The sequence below is a fragment of the Anas platyrhynchos genome, chromosome 1 (assembly GCF_047663525.1).
Source record: "Anas platyrhynchos isolate ZD024472 breed Pekin duck chromosome 1, IASCAAS_PekinDuck_T2T, whole genome shotgun sequence".
NCBI classification, from domain to species: domain Eukaryota; kingdom Metazoa; phylum Chordata; class Aves; order Anseriformes; family Anatidae; genus Anas; species Anas platyrhynchos.
The window spans coordinates 55,375,107-55,390,511 of NC_092587.1; the positions used below are offsets into that span (position 1 = coordinate 55,375,107).

At 52.2% G+C, this 15,405-nt stretch overlaps 1 protein-coding gene across 1 annotated transcript; it reads right to left on the bottom strand.

Annotated features, from left to right (window-relative positions):
- Positions 1-1,440: 1,440 nt before the first annotated feature.
- Positions 1,441-7,890, bottom strand: HMOX1 (heme oxygenase 1). Its single transcript, XM_005015345.6, has 5 exons — positions 7,696-7,890; positions 7,283-7,403; positions 4,376-4,867; positions 3,674-3,782; positions 1,441-2,193 (listed from the first exon to the last, which is right to left on the bottom strand). Exons 1-5 carry the CDS (start codon positions 7,725-7,727, stop codon positions 2,057-2,059), a joined length of 891 nt encoding a protein of 296 aa, XP_005015402.4. The 5' UTR covers positions 7,728-7,890; the 3' UTR covers positions 1,441-2,056.
- Positions 7,891-15,405: the final 7,515 nt, after the last annotated feature.

Sequence of the window (15,405 nt, forward strand, 5' to 3'; positions counted from 1 at the left end):
ACACGCCCCCGGCCTCCCCATTGGCCAGCCCGTGGCGCGCCGCCGTCCTATTGGTCCGAGCCGCCCTCCCGCCCCGCCCTCGGCGGGCAGCGATTGGCCGCGGGTGCCGGGAGAGGTTTTGGCGCGAGAGGCTGGGGGAGAGGAGAGGGGGGAAGGCGAAATGGCGGACGGGCGGGACCATTGGCCCCGCTGGGGGGGGGGGGGGGAACGGGTGAAACCATCTCGGGCAGGGGGCGTGTAATGGCGGTGGGGGGGGGGTTAGCCATAAAGAAGGACAAAGCTGCAGCCTCCAAAGGCTTCCTTAGGGCTGGTGGGACCACAGTGATGTATATGGGATGCCTTGGAGCACTGGATAGGTGGAACTCTGCATGAATTTCAATAAATGGCTATATTTGAGTATCCGTTGTGTCTCATGTTCTTGCTTTTCAAATATTTGGCTACCTGTTTGAAGAATTACCCATTAGTTTTCTTACCAGAAGTTGGCAAACGGGTATTATTAATTAGGAGAGAAGAAGTATTAATGGGGATTTTGGAAGGGTATGGGGTGGGTGAGGACAGCATCACTCCCTGTCCCGCTGGTGCTCCTCAGCAGGACCTGCCCTCTGGTTCCTGCTCCCTGTCACGGTTCTGCTCTTGGGATTACAGTCACTGCCGGAGCAGAGGAAAGGACTGAGCTGAGAGGTTATGGCCACGCTGGGTCTGAAAAACAGCCCCTCCTGCAGTGACTCCTGGAGTTGAAGACCCTCCTAAGCAGGCAGGACGATGGCTGGCCCCCAGCCCAAGTCTTCAGACCTCATATGGCAAAAGGGAAGCGAAAAGAGCTGTGCACAGGCTGCTCCAGCAGTGCCACCTAGCTGGACTGTCTTTAGCATCACCTCACGTGTGCCAAATTCCGGGAGTGATTTGGGCTGGTGTGACTTCACCTAGGTGAGGGCATGCTGTTGCATGCTTGTTCCCCATTTAGCTGTCAGGTACGGTCAAAGCCTAGCATGCATTTGATTTCCAAGTGCTTTTCTGATTCATGGGGAAGTTCTCACAAACGCAGTCTAGTTAATGAAACCCTCAGCTGGCCACAGCCAGGGAGAGCTGTCCTTTTTGGGACCAGCTGAAGGTCTCATCACATTTTTCTCTTAATAGGACTGCAGCCAGCTCTGACACCCAGTGGCCACCCCTTAAAGATGCTTTGTACAACTGCAGAATTTTGTTCCATTTCTAGAAATGGAGACCAGCGTGTAGGAGCTGAAGAAACCTGCCCCAGCTTGTACGACAGGTTATTGTTAGAACTGAGTGGGAACAGAGGCTGGCTCTGACAACTCCCACCTTCCTCTGTTGCCACGTCTGTGGAGGCAGCAGCTCCAAAAGACATAAAACGGGGAGGAAGGAAAGACACCTCCTTTCTTCCCAGGCAAGGCTTTAACAATACGAAACATCAGGCTCAAAGACTTTACGTCAAATTTTATTCTGTATATAAATTATATAATCAGACAAAAGAACAACACTGTATCTTCAACAAGCATCGTCTGTTTAAAAAAAAAAAAGAAAAAAAAAGGGAAAAAAAATGATTGGAAAAAGATTTAACAAAGACCTGATAGTGTCATATAAAACAGTCTATAACCCACGGGAGCTGCGCGGCTCCGCAGAAACAGTGATCACAGTATTATCTAGCAGTATGAAATATTGAGCAAACAGAGCTCCGGGGAACTGCTTATTTCTGAGGCAAGACAGGTGTCAAAGCTACATTTCTGATCCCGATCCTGTAGGATTTTTGCAGATACGCTGTAAAGCAACCACAATTCTTGGCCATTGTTTTTAGACCTTTCCTGCCCTTGGTTCTGGTGATATAGTCTCCAAGGAGAGCTCACACCAAGCACAGGAAAGACTTTGCCTGAACCCCCGTGCAGCACTCTCTGCTTTCTGTGGAGAAAGGTCTCCAAATATTAGTGGCAGAGCCAAGATCACAGTACCCAGTCGAGGGGAATTTCTCTCAAGGGACTGGGGAAGATGGATTAGTTCAGGGTGAGGGAAGGCACAAAGAGAAGGTGAAGGTCCTGCTTGTTCACATAGCAAACAAGCCCACGGCGACTGTCGTGACTATGAAGCCGAGCGCGAGGATCCACCGCACGAGGGGAGAGGTGCCCACCAGGTCTGTCTGACTCCTGCTTGTCCTCTCGCTTTCTTTCCCAGGCGCTGGACCTAGAGCAAGCAGGGAAAATAACACGGATGAGGATGGGCTCAGGCAAGTTGATGCTGGTGTGCTGGGGCAGACCCTGCTGGAGCCATCAAGGGAAAGGAGGAGAGGGCCCAGAGCCCTGTGAGGCTGGGGGAAACAGCGGCAGCAGGTTCTGCTCTCTCAGGGCAGGTGAGCCAGGGAAGCAAATGACTTGACTTGGGTATCACAAGGCTCACAACCCCTCTGATTGTGCTTGGAGACTGGCCTCTTTCTTCCCTTGCCTCCTCTCTGACTTGTAAGTGCTTTGCCTGGCTCCTCAAGGGACTCCTTCAGACCCCTGATGTGTGCAGAAGACAGCCAAATAAAAAAATTAAGACCGGAATTTAAAAGGCATTTTGTCTCCTGTTTCCCATTTGTTAAGCATTTTATGGCCTTAAACAGGTAGTCCTTAGCACACCAGACAAATAATTGTCCCAGTACAACCTCAGAATGGGATTCCTCATCCAACACCAAGCACTTTTGAAAATCTTATCTCTGTGGGTCAATTGGAGAAGGAGCAGCAAAGATTCACAGGGACATTTTACTGCCCTTCTCTGAGAACTTGCTCTAAGGTTCATTGTCTGGTGATGCGCAAGACCAGGATGCTTTTCATTCTTTGCCATGGGAAAACTGCTTCAATCCAGTATGCACTGAAAAAAATCTCCCTTTTGGTTCCAAAATGGGTAGGTCATAAGGGCTTTCTTATGGGAAGCACACATTATCAGGGAAACCAGTCTCTTCTGTAAACATCTGAGCCTACTCCTACTTCAGTCAGCAAATCTGCATAAAAAGGGATAGCCTCGGTTGCTCGGGCTATACCCAGTTCATGATCAGCACTTGCCAGTAGATGGAGCTTTTTTTTTTGCAAAACTGAGTGGCAGCCTGTTTTCACCAGGTCTGAGCTGGTTACTATTTACCATCCAGAACCATGCTCATTATAAACCCCTTGCACTTTCAGGAAGTGTTTTGAACAAAAAGTTGAGGGCATAATAAACTGAAAGGCAGGAAAATGATCAGAGAAAGATTTTGTCCGAAAGGACAGGCCATTGGGCAAGGCTGAGTGTGTGGAAGAGCTCTCCTTCAGCATCGCAGTTGATATGCTGGGCCCCAAATTGTAGTCTTTGTTTCTGTGACCTTAAGGCCGGGTTTCCTTGTGGTTGAAACTCATGTGGCTAATGAGTTACTAAAACTTAAGAGAATGAGATCAGAGTGTCTTCTTGTACAGCTCTTTCACTGACACTGTTTCTGGAGAGCCCATGTATGTCATTCATGCTCTGTCATGTCTAGAAGAAGTTTTCCCCATATCAGTGCCTGCCTTTGCACTAAGTACTGATTGCTGGTGAAGAGACGGGGCAAGGATATCACACATATTTCTCAGTGACTTTTACAAACAACAGCAGAGGAAGGGAGGATAGCAAAACTACAAGGGGCAATGCTAAACAACAGCCTTTAGAAATGTCTTACCGTGCTCATATGATTTGTTAACGCTCCTAGCACGAAGATCTGCCTTTGGCTGCACAAGGTGACCGTTCTCCTGGCTCTTTGACACCAGCTCCTGCAGCGCCTCAAACACCTGAGAAGAAGGAACAGTGTCTCATTATGTGGCCTCTGCTCTTTGGCTTTCACTGCCCCCTTTGCCCCTGCCCCAGGCACTTTAGGAACAAAAGGAACCTACAAGCTTCCAACCCAAGTCTCTTTTTGCCACTTTTTGCCCAGAACAGTCTGCCTGTGGGGTCTGCCTGTTCACTTTACAGGTTTCCCCTGAAGCTTCCAGCTCAGGTGAAGGTTACCATCCATGTTCTGGTGGGAAGGAAAGCAAGGTGTACAGTGCAGCTGGTCAAAATCCACAGACCTATCAAGCTGCACTAAAGAGGAATGACAGAAAGGTGGTGATCTCTACTCCCGGTATAAGCACACATTCATATCTGAATAATGGCACATGGAAGAGCCTGAAACCCCAGAGGAGGGAGAAGAGCCCCTCAGAGACCAGTTGCTTGCTAGGCTCCCAGTCTGGACAAGCATAGCCATCCAACTCCGACTAGGTTGCCATAACCCACAACTTCCTTTAGGCTCCACAGCAGAAATACCGGCTTTGCCATTCCCTTGAAGCTGTTATCTTATTTGAGAGAGGGTGTGGGCAGACAGGGCTGGCTGGTTGTTACTCACCTGTATATTTAACAGGAATGCTTTCTTGGCCTCCTCCAAGACTCGTTTCTTAGTAGCAAGGTCCATCTCAAGGGCATTCATGCGGGACCGATAGAGCTGTTTGAACTTGGTGGCGTTGGAGACTCCGTCGAAGGTGAAGAAAGCCAGCCCTTCCCCAGTGCTGGGCAGCTGGAGAGCCTTTTGGGCGATTTTCTTCAACACCTGCCCCCCAGACAGGTCTCCCAGATAGCGAGTGTAGGCATGGGCCACCAGGAGCTCTGGGTGGTTCCTGCCGACGTAGTGGAGCCTTTCAACGTATTTCTGAGTAGCCTCAGGACATGGGATCTCTTCCCTCCAGTTCTTGCCGTAGAAGTACTTCAAGTCTTCCTCCAGGGCAGCTTTCCGGTGCAGCTCCGCCGGAAAATAAACAGGGGCATAAACTGGGTTGTCCTTGTTACGTTCAATCTCTTCCTCCAGAGCAGAGTAGATGAAGTACAAGGATGCTGTAACGAGCTGAAACAGAAGGAAGGGGATGAGGTACAGGTGCATCTGGCTGTCCTCTTCAGGGTTTTGGGACAAATCCCACCAAGAAAAAGGTTACTCATGCGCACACCCAGTATTAATCACGCACATCTGTTATGGTACAGGTTTCCTATGTGGCAAACAGAGTTGCAAGGGACAGTGAGACACCAATCTAGCCCTTCCCCTTCTTTAGGCAGCAGGTAGGGCCTGCTTTTAGGTAAGGCCTGCTTTTTTAGGTAAGGCCTAAGCCATTTCCAGCAGGTACTGGTCTTACCTGCCCTTAAAAGCTGCTGCTTTCACCTTCAAGTTAAAGTTCTTGCAGCTTGACACAATGGAAACTAGAGCCTTATGAAATCACTCAATGGTCTATTCTCTTCATTCCCCCAGCTAATATGGAGAGTATTCCCAAGGGTACATTGCTTGGTGCATTGTTACAGCCTGAATGCTTCAAGATGTGGCTTTCTTTTGTGGGGCCCTGTGAGATGACGACCCACCCTGCTAATTTTGCAACCTATTTGTTCAGCTGGCAGCCCACCAGCCCAGGAGTGGAGGCACCCCGTCTCTCTCTTTTGGTCTTGGAAATGGCGTTGCCTCTTGGTTACCCTGAGGACACAAGCTAAAAGGGGGCTGGAGGCACAGCCCGCCTCTGAAAAACAAACGCCTTTGTGAAGGATCACTGAGAGGCTATGTGCTCATCCCTCTGTTTTGAAACCATTGTTATTGTTGTTTTTTCCCAGCTTACGCGATATTTTCTTCTGTCTGCCAACTTTTCCACGTGGCATAAGACAATCTAGCTGTGTTCTTCCCTTCCCCGGGGATTCTGTTTGCAGAAGCTGTATTCGTATTTACACCTACAACACCTCTTGCTTACACTGAAATCCCTTATTGACAGCAAGGGGTAAAACACACAGGTATCATAGTACAGGTGAGTCAGGTCTGAAGAGGGATTACACCGATGTCAGGAGAGAAAGCAGCTTACTCTCCCACAAAGCTATCGGTTCTGCAGGACAGGAGGTGCCGTTTCAACTTTACGCCCCTGTGTCAGCAAACAGGACTTTGATATACACACAGGCAGTGACTTGGTTGGGGAAACAGATATTCAGATCCTAGGGAGTTGTGCATCGGGGCTGATGCATGGGTTTGCCAGGAGGGTAAACAGAAAAAAAAAAAAAAAAAAGAGGTTTTTAAATGATAACCCATTTTCCAGCTTACTGGAAAAGAAATCACATACAGGAACGTTGCCTAACAAATTAAGAAAATTTAACCTGACCCGTTGTTTTTGGTGGCAGCCAGTGGGTCAGTGGGAAACGTGGCTTTGGAAAAAATCATCATTACTTTTTAAAGCCCAGAGTCACCTCTCACTCCCCCTGACAGTGTGTAAACAGTTTCTGGGAAACCGAGCTGTGCTCCTGAATCTTAGAGGCCTATTTCTGGCCTTTTTTTTTTTTTTTTTTGTTAATGCCAGCCTGTCTCAAATTCACTGGCTAACAAATGCCCCGTCCCTAACAGCAGGAAGCCAGCACCTGCGATTGAATTCATGCTTCACTAAGTATCATGAATACAACCTGTCAGGAGTAAGTAGTCTTTTGCCTGTTCTTGTGGATTTATTTATCAAGGAGCGATTCAACAACAAAATAATTAAGCCACAGGTCAGATTACTGGCTGTTATTTGCAAACCCATGCGTCAGTTCCTCTGGCCTGCCGGGAATTTCTAGCCCAGGTGTTTGCCTTGGTTTTGCTCATGGCTTTGTTATGTAGCTCAGATCCCAGGCATCCCCTATAGCCAGGTTAGGCACAGACTAGTAACTGCAAATAACTCTTAATATATCAAGAAAAGCAACAGGCTCCTACCTGCTAGCAGCAGATACCGCTTGCCCAAGTTCAGTCTGCCTTTGAGCAATTGTTCCTGATCTCAGCCTGCTATAACCCAAGTGACAGCTAAACCCCTGCAAGGTTTGGTGCCAGACGTGATCTCACAGCCTCACTTTATCGCTATCCCACCATTATTTCTAGCTGTAACTGCTTAGGGTGCTCTAAATTTAGCCCGCTCCACTCGTGACACTTCAGCCACTCACGTATCTGCGCATTGTTACGTCTCCATTAATTGCCTTTGCCGCTAATTAACATGCAGGCATTTATGAAGGCAGATAAACGCAGTTAGGTTAATCCCTTCAATTTTACTGTCTTTTTTTTTTTTTTTTCTCCTGCTTCAACTTGGCTGCCCATCCCGAAAGGCATAGCAAAGGCAGGATAGGAGGGTGCTGTGGTTTGTTTTGCACAGGAGATGCTGATGCTGCCCCCGTCCTCCGCCCTTTAGTCCCCACACATCCTGCCCCATCCACCAGCCTGCTTCCTGGTGAGGAAATCCTGCACCCAAGCCATGCTGCTCTGATGTTATTATCATACCTTAAACTCGTGGAGGGACACCTGCCCCTTCTGGAAGTTCTTCATGAAGGGTGTGTTCTCCGCCTGCTCGTGCACCTCCTTGGTGGCTTCCTTCAGGAGCTCCGACAGGTCCTGAGACATGCTGGGGAAAAGCAGCGGGACAGGCATCAGAGCTGTGGCTCCCCTCCAGCTGTCTAGGAAAAGCAGGGGGACTGGGACGGCAGGAAAAGGAGCAGAGAGATCCCGAGAGCCTGGGGTACCAGCATCCCAGTCGCTGTCCCAAGCGGGGAATACTGACAGACTCCATCCAGAGGGGAGAGGAGGAGCAAGCTGCTCCCTGCAGAGCAAACAGGAACAGCGTGCCTAAAAGCAGGAGGAGCAATGCACTACTTTTTTGACTAAAATGTACCCTTTCTCCCTTGCCCCGCTCTCACCTTTCAGAGCCGTGTTTCTGGGAAGTTTCCATGTTTTCTCCACGTCGTTTTTCTGTTTGGCGCTTGTTGTTTTTCCTGCTTGTGCTCCTCCTTCCCTTCTCCTCCCAGGACGGCGAAGCGTCTGAGCTGGGCAGCCCAGCTCCCGCATCCAGCTTTATACTGAGGAGCCACGTGAGCAGCCGAACGGCTGACCTCAGTGTGAGCACAAACTTCTTGCAACACGCGCCTGCACTTCCCTTCCCAGCGTGGCTGTCGCCCTGCCCTGCTGCCTCTCCCCCCCAAAAGGAGGCCAGCCTCGGAAGGCAGGAGGAAGTCGCCCCATGCTTCGTGACAGCTCAGCACAAACGAGAAGATGCCCGGCCACTTCTCCTTCCCCGGGGGGCTCCTGGTGTTGGGGCAGCGGGGTTGGGCAAGGAAGGGTGGGTTTATGGGGGTGATGCCCGTGGTAGGGTGGGGAGCTGCCTCTCCCTACACCCAGCTGTGTCCCAGCTGTGTTCCGCCTCTGGAGATCATACAACATCTGTCCTAATCCGCTCTTGCAAGACTCAATTGCAAATGTTTTATTTCCCCTGGCAGCGAGCATCGTAGAGCCTCTCAGGGAACTTGCTGGCCATGGGATGAGGAGCTCTGCAAGCTCCCCTTGCAAAGCCCCCTTGCTCCTCATCCCTCTGCAAAGACCCCTTGCTGGGTCTGCAAGTGCCACAAATACACTTGCACAGCACCAGACCCTGCTGAATTCGCCTTGTCTCCTTGTACAGAGCCAGCACCAACGCATGGAGAAATCCTTTCTGTGCTCTGGTAGGATGGCAAAAATACCCTGTTTGTGTGGCAGCCATGTGCAGGACGTTTCGGGAGGGTAATGCTCCATCTCCTCCACACCCAGATGGCTGGAAATAGCTGCTGTGAGACTTGGGGTAAACTCTGAGGAAGCGTGCAGAGATTTGCAAAGGCAAATCATTTCTGATTTAGCAAAAGAGAGTTGGTCAAGGCGCCGCTGCCAGCAGCTGGCGGCTCTGCTGTTTTGTCTGGTTCGGTGGTCGAGGAGGCGGCCAGCAGATGAAGTGGGGCCCTTCTTTTCCATCTGCAGCTCTGCTGGAAGCACAGCTAGCCGGGATGGAAGATTCTGTGCAGCTGTGCTTTGGGAAAACACAAATTTTGCCTTCAAGCCAAAAGAGTGGGGCACTCAAAGCCGGCGCTGCAGAGGCAGGCGCTGCCAGCCAAGCCGTGCACCTCACGTGCTGCCTTGTCCCTGCACCTACACCCCAGCTGGGCTCGTTACTGGGGGACTAGAGAGCTGTCCCAGAGGAAACGTGCCCCCACGCCTGTTTTGGGACCGGGGCAGACATCTGGTACGCTCTCAGGAAGGATTACTCAGCGCTTCCACCCTGACTCAGCCAGGCTTTTCCTGTAGGGCTCCTCTCGTTAAAGCAGCAGAGCATTCTAGCAAAAACTGGCAGCTCCTCTCCTACACCCTCTCACATGACTTTGCTGCTGGCCTGCTTATTTTCCTATAAAATAAATGTATTGTGATGTCCAAAACTTCGAAAGAAGTGTGATAGAGCCCCACATGTCCGCTGGCAGAGCAGGGAGCACAGGGCAGCATGGCCAGCGTTGCCTGAAGATGTTGATGCTTTTTTTGTCACTGGACTGGCCCCAAAATGAGATTTTTTCCACTGACATCACTTTCTAGAAGCTCATGTGCAGTTTTCAGTGAGTCCTGTTTTGACACAAAACAGCTCCTGAGCTGGAGCACAGATTGAGCCTGCAGTTCTGCTGGTGGGAAGAAGAAAATATGTGAAAACGAATAATAATATTAATTTTATGAATAAGAAATGATATGGGGAAGAAATAAAAACAAACAAAACACCCCCAAGCCCTATTCCTCCTTACACCTCTGTCCTGCAGCTCTGGTAGTGTGTCCTATTCCTCCCCAAGGGCTTTCCAGTTGCATTTAGAGGAGTGCTTTTGTCCCCTGCCTGCTCTCCCAAAGTGGTGTGCTTAAAAGCACTTTGGGGGTGCATCCAAGAAGTCCTCTTCCTTCCCCATCTTCCAGAGTTGATGTAGATGTGGATGTGAGACACTGAGGGGATGAGAGAGGGTACCCAGCCATGTCACTGCCATTCCAGGTAGGGTACTTCTTGCCAAGAAGAAGTCCTGGTTCACCACCACGCTGTCCCAGGACAGCCTCAGCTTTTTGCTCCGAGTTGCCCCAAGTGCATCTCCTGAATCTGGGGGCTTCACCTTCTCCTGGGCTGGTCACAGGAGACAAGGTCCCTCCTGCAGCTCCCCTCTGCTGTGAGCTTTTCCAGAGGTGCAGGGTAGCAAGCTGCACCCCAGAAGCAGGGGTTATTTGGTATCGGGGTTATTCGGGATAAAGGGGCTGTGAAACTGGGCCCCGCTCTCCGGAAAGGCCCAGAGGCCCTGCAGCAGGATGGAAGGAGAACTGAAAGTGGGCTCTCATCAGTTTGCAGCCACTTGCCTGGGGCTTTTCTGGCCTCATCCAGTGCTCAGCAGCGCGGACTTGTATTGCTTCCCCTCTGCTGTTGCTGTGCAGTGCAGGGAAGCTTTAAGGGCACTGTGTGTGCCCGTGTGCTGGCAGAGGTTTGCTCTTCCTAGAAGAAAACCTCATAAATGGATGCTGACGAATGATGGATGGGGAAAAAGACGTGTGCTTTTTGTGGAAATAAGCAAACCAGCCCCTGGAGCAGCACACTCAGGGTACAGTGAGCCACCCTCACCCAGGGCACTAGTGCATTTTGCTTGGACCTCATGGCAGTGTCCCCCTGTGGTGTCCCCCACAGCTGCCAAAAGTCCCATCCCTCATCTCCTACCCTGCCAGCAAGCAGCGGGCGGGTGGTGCCAGGGCTGTGATGTGCCTGGGCACTGCTGAGATTGCCCTGGAGGTTTGTGGCAAAGCTGAATCGGGTAGCCCGAGGCAGGTATGTGTAACAGCTCCTGCTGGGCTTGAAAGCCTCTGTCTGCCTGTCCCAGCCCCTGAGAAAATATTTCAGTCAGGGGATCAGTTAGATGAGGAGTTAACAACAAGGAGTTGTTGAGGAATCAGTGATTTTTTTCAGGGGCAGGGAGGTGAGGTGGGGAGATTTTCCTTGTGGATTTTGCAGGCAGAAACTTCGCTTGTGCAGAGAGCAGAGCTCACAGCCCCGCGCTGGAAGCCCTGAGCCCTGCTTGCCCCTGGCCCCTGGTCCCCAGGGGGACGAGGAGGGGCCGGCTGGTGACAGCCAGGCTCGGCTGGCCAGGGGGGGAGCATGGGCATCCTGAGACCGTGACACAGCAGAAATCTGCAGTGCCTGACAAGGAAGGGGAGGCTGACTCAGCACCCAGAACTTGCTGTGCAAAGGGGAAAGGAACAAGAAAAAAAAAAAAAAAAAAACAAAACAACACATGAAGTTGCAATATCCGCTTAAATTGGCTTCCCGGCGGGGGGAGTCGCTGCCGGAGGGTATGGGACGTGCTGTGGGTGGGTTGGTGTTTACTAGAGGGAGGCTGCCCGGCCCTGGCAGAACTGATTGTGCTCGCTGCCGTCAGCACGGAACAATCCGAGCCGAGATCAGAGATGCAGGTGGAAACACGGAGGCTGTGACCCCAAGGCACTGAAAATCCCCATGGGGTGTGTGTGTGTGTGGGGGGGGGTGTGCCTTCAGGAGGGTCCTGCAGACGGACAGTGCAGTTCTGCACTGAAAAAACAGGGACAGAGGTGGAGGGAGAAGGATGTGCACGTGCATTTCTCGGGCATAAACGAAGCAGCTGGGTGGAAACGGGAAGCACAGATTATAATACCTACTTGAAATGTAGGTATTTGCATGGAAACACGCATGCCACGGCACATAGATACCGAGCCGCCTCCATCGTGGCCGTGCTACAGCCCTGCAGAAAGCAAAGCACGCCCTGCTCGGGACGGGACAAGCAGCAAGGAGCTGGGGTTGAAAAACCGCACGTAGGCACCGAGCAGGACTTTGCACCGCAGCTCGCACGCCTTTCTCAGGGGAGGGGAGGAGGTGAACCAGGAACCGAGCCCTACACAGACAGAGGGAGCCCCCCTTTGCCCCCCCTGGGCTTCCATCCCCCTTTCCCCCGGGGTACGGGAGCTGCACATCCTCCGCCGCGGCCAGCCGGGGCTTTTCTTTCTGGAGATTTCTCCAGGCGTCCCGAGGAAAGGGCGCGGGGCCAAGAACAGCGGCTGCAACCTCAGCACGTCGGCCTGAAGCCGCCCTCCCGATATCCGGCCACACGTGGCCCCGCTGCACCGTGACTCAGCAAAAAGAGCCCCCCCCCACCGCTGCCCGAAAGCATTACTCAGCGATACCGTGGCCTGGTGTGACCCTGACTCAGCAGAACGCCCATATGGGGGAAAGGGCGAGTCAGCGTTTGTGGGGCCCCCGCTTTGGCTGCCCCGGGGGTTTGGAGGCTGACCCAGGACATCGGGGATGCTGCAGCCCCTTATGGGGGAAATTCACCCTTACTGGTGTTTTTTTTTAGAAAATATTCAGGGTGGGAAGGAGCTTATTGTAGATGCTGGCCAAGGCACAGCCTGCACCTTCACTTCCTCCCCCCTTTTTTTCTTCATTCTGTACCAAAAAATCACCGCAGGGCAGGCAGGCAAGGCTGCTCACCAGCCTGAGCTGCTGTTTGCGAGAGCTTTGGTTTAGGAGCAGGAGGCTGGATGCTAATGGGGAGGAATGAGCCCCAGGTGGGTTGCCCAGGCGGGAAGGCAGCTGGTGCATATGCCTGTAATTACGGAGCAGGGAAGGCACCGAGCAGAAATTTGTCCCAGTTTCCTTCAGAGCTCTTTATTTAGGGGCAGGGCGGGTTCAGCTTCAGGGAGCCCTGTGTACTGCGGTGCTTCGGGAGCACGAGTACAAAGGAGCGAGAATATCCCAGTTTTGGGAAAAGTGGGAATTTCCCACGGCCTTCCCAGTCACCAGGGGCAGAGAGCATCCTTGCCCTTGTGCACACAGTGTCTGGCATGGTGAGCCCTCAGGACTATGGCCGTGGCTCTTGAGTTAAATAATAATTAACAGCAACACCCGGGCAACGTGAGTGTGGTGTGGGATTCAAATTAAAGGGCTGAGCTGCCAGATGTGGTCTGGTGGAGCTGAGAGGGACCAGAGGTGCTCAGCCCGGGATGGGCTCCCCTGGTGCAGCTGATGGGCAGAGCGATTGCACAAAGTGTCCTTGTGGGAGCTGCAGGAAATCCCTATCCTCGCCTCACCCCTCCATCAAATCCACCTTGTGCCTCAGCAATGATTTTTGGCAGACAACAGCCCCAAATCAAGCACCTGGAGACTGGCACGTGTGGATTTTTGTTGGTTCAGGGAGTTTCTCATCCCCACAAAAACCTCTGCTCCTGGGGCTGGACCCAGCCTCGCTGCAGCAGGCAGCTGGAGTAGGGAGGGATGCTGAAACACTGCTGGAACCCACACCGCCGAAAACTTCCCTTACCCATAGGGCCAGATCCTGCTCCTCTGCCCGTTCCCAGCTCTGTGACTTCTCCCAACCCCGCCGGGAGAGGGAAGCGAGCCCAGTGCTGCCACAGGCTGAGTCAGCTGCGGTTCCTGCACACACGAGGTTTTGCAAGGATGATGGCAGAGAGAAAAAGGAAGTTTTTTAACTGCAAATCCGTGTTCCTAAATCCCTTCTCCCTCACTCAGGTTTCACTGCCACTGCCACACACCTCTTTGTGACCACTGCCTTGCTCCCGAGTGTTGGGGAACCTCTTTCTCCTCCTCTATTTTTGCACATTTTTCCATCCTTCTTCCCTCTTTGTGTCTTTCCTAATGCCCTGCTTTAACTTTTGGTTAGCTGAAGAGGCCAGGCTGTTGGACTTGATGGTCTTTGTACGTCCCTTCCAACTGAACTATCATCTTCTCTCCTATTCTGAAGAGAAATGGAAGTGGCCTTATTCTCATTTTGGAGGGAAGGGGGAATCTTTTTATCCCAAATAGGCTTTGAGGAAGTTTTGGCATGGTAGAGCAACGTGAAAATCCTCTGGGATGGTGAGCAGCCTTCCCAGCGTACCAGCACGGAGAACTTCTGCTCCGTTGTGCAACAACGTTGTGGGAAATCAGGAGACTTATTCATTCGCTGCTCTTTAAAAATAAATTTCGTGTACTATTTGGAGGTCCGTACGAGATGAAAGAGAAGCCTGTGGTTTTGTGCCGCTAGGAATGTGACGCTGCTATGCCAAGAACTGCACAGCCCCTAACATCACGGCCGTTCTCACGAACTTTTAAGACGTGCCTAACTTCCAGCGATACGGGGCAGATCTGACCCCGAGCAAGGAAGTTATGCCCTCCTTCCTTCAGCTTACACAGAAACAACCACCCTGGGTCACGCCAAAGACCCCTGCAGGCCAGGATCCCCTTCCCGGCATGGTTATTAAGGGATGCTTCAGCACGGTGCAAGCATCCCTGTGCCTGCTCGGGGCTGCCACCGTGTGCGTCCCTGCCAGGAGGAGGGCTGCAGTGTAATACCTAGAAGAAGGCAAAATTTGGGTTTGTTTGGTTTGCTGTGTGCACAGCCTGCTGAGCAGGTCACTGCAAAGCCAGAGGGTTTCCTCTGCGGTTTGCAGAGCTCGGGATGAGAGCGGGCGGGGGACGACAGCCATCTGGTGGGCAGGAACGAGCATGATTTTTAAGAACAGCAATGTTAGGAAAGAGTTTAGGAAAGGGGAAACGTATTTCAAAGAATTCTTTATGATGCTGTCAGTTCAGTTTTGCATAAAGTGGTCTTTGCCAGTGCAAAACGCGGGATCTGCACGTGCACCCGACAGGTGTTTCTTCAAGTTTCTCCTCAAAAGAAAACCTCACAGAAATATTTAAGGTGCTACCAGTATAATCTGTAACAAGTATGGGAATATTAATGTGGGCACGGAAAGATTTCCCTCCTCTCCCCCCCGTTTTTCTTGGTATTTGGCTGTTGAAGAAAAGCCACGGATACCCTCTGGGACAAGTCTTTGCCTCAGCGGGGAGGAGGTGGGGAGGAGGCACGCTGGCCACAAGCGACACTCCGAATTTTCACCTGTTGGCCACCATCACGTCAAACCGAGTCAGCTTGGCAGCCACCAAGCCACACTCCCACCTGTCCGCCCCCGACAGAAATAGCAGGGAGCCCATTCCCCTGCGCTCTGGAGGGAGAAAACAGGGTGAGGGTGATGGATCCTCACCCTGGGGTGGGCTCGGGGCATGCCAGGGGCAGCGAGGTGGATCCCAGGGATCATGAGTTGATTTTCCCCGTGCAGCTGAGCTCGGCTCTGGGCTTGCTGCAAGGACAACGGGAAAAGCCAGAGGCAGGACTGCGTGGGTGAGGTCTACGTGGGTGTGTGCGGGAGCTGGAGGGGGTGATTTGTTTTTCCAAGCTGCCACCCCGTCGGACACCGGGAGGTGGCACAGGGACAGCTGAGGACACCAGGGAGCCCTTTCGCAGCAACTGTTTCTTGCACGTCTTTGAGTGATTTATGGAGTGTGAGGTGTGATTTGGGCCTGGTCACAAGGCAGAGAGGGAGAGCAGAGGAGGTGGCTCGCCCTCTTGCTATTTTGAGATGGGCTGGAGCCACCTCCCCAGGAAACCACGCTGAAACAGCTCCCACCTGCCTTTGCTCGGCCCCCACGCCGTGCTCTCATCTTCCTGCAGAGAGCAAATGTGGCCGCCCAGGGTCCTCCCCTCCCCACGCCGGCAAAGACAGCACACGCA

Bases quoted from the DNA above. Each gene is read 5' to 3' on its own strand.
- HMOX1 (XM_005015345.6), bottom strand. From the start codon at position 7,727: ATGGAAACTTCCCAGAAACACGGCTCTGAAAG. The intron at 3,783-4,375 runs GTGAGTAACAAC...CCTTCTTCTCAG, and splicing joins CATTCCTGTTAAATATACAG to GTGTTTGAGGCGCTGCAGGA. The intron at 2,194-3,673 runs GTAAGACATTTC...TGCTTGCTCTAG, and splicing joins TAACAAATCATATGAGCACG to GTCCAGCGCCTGGGAAAGAA.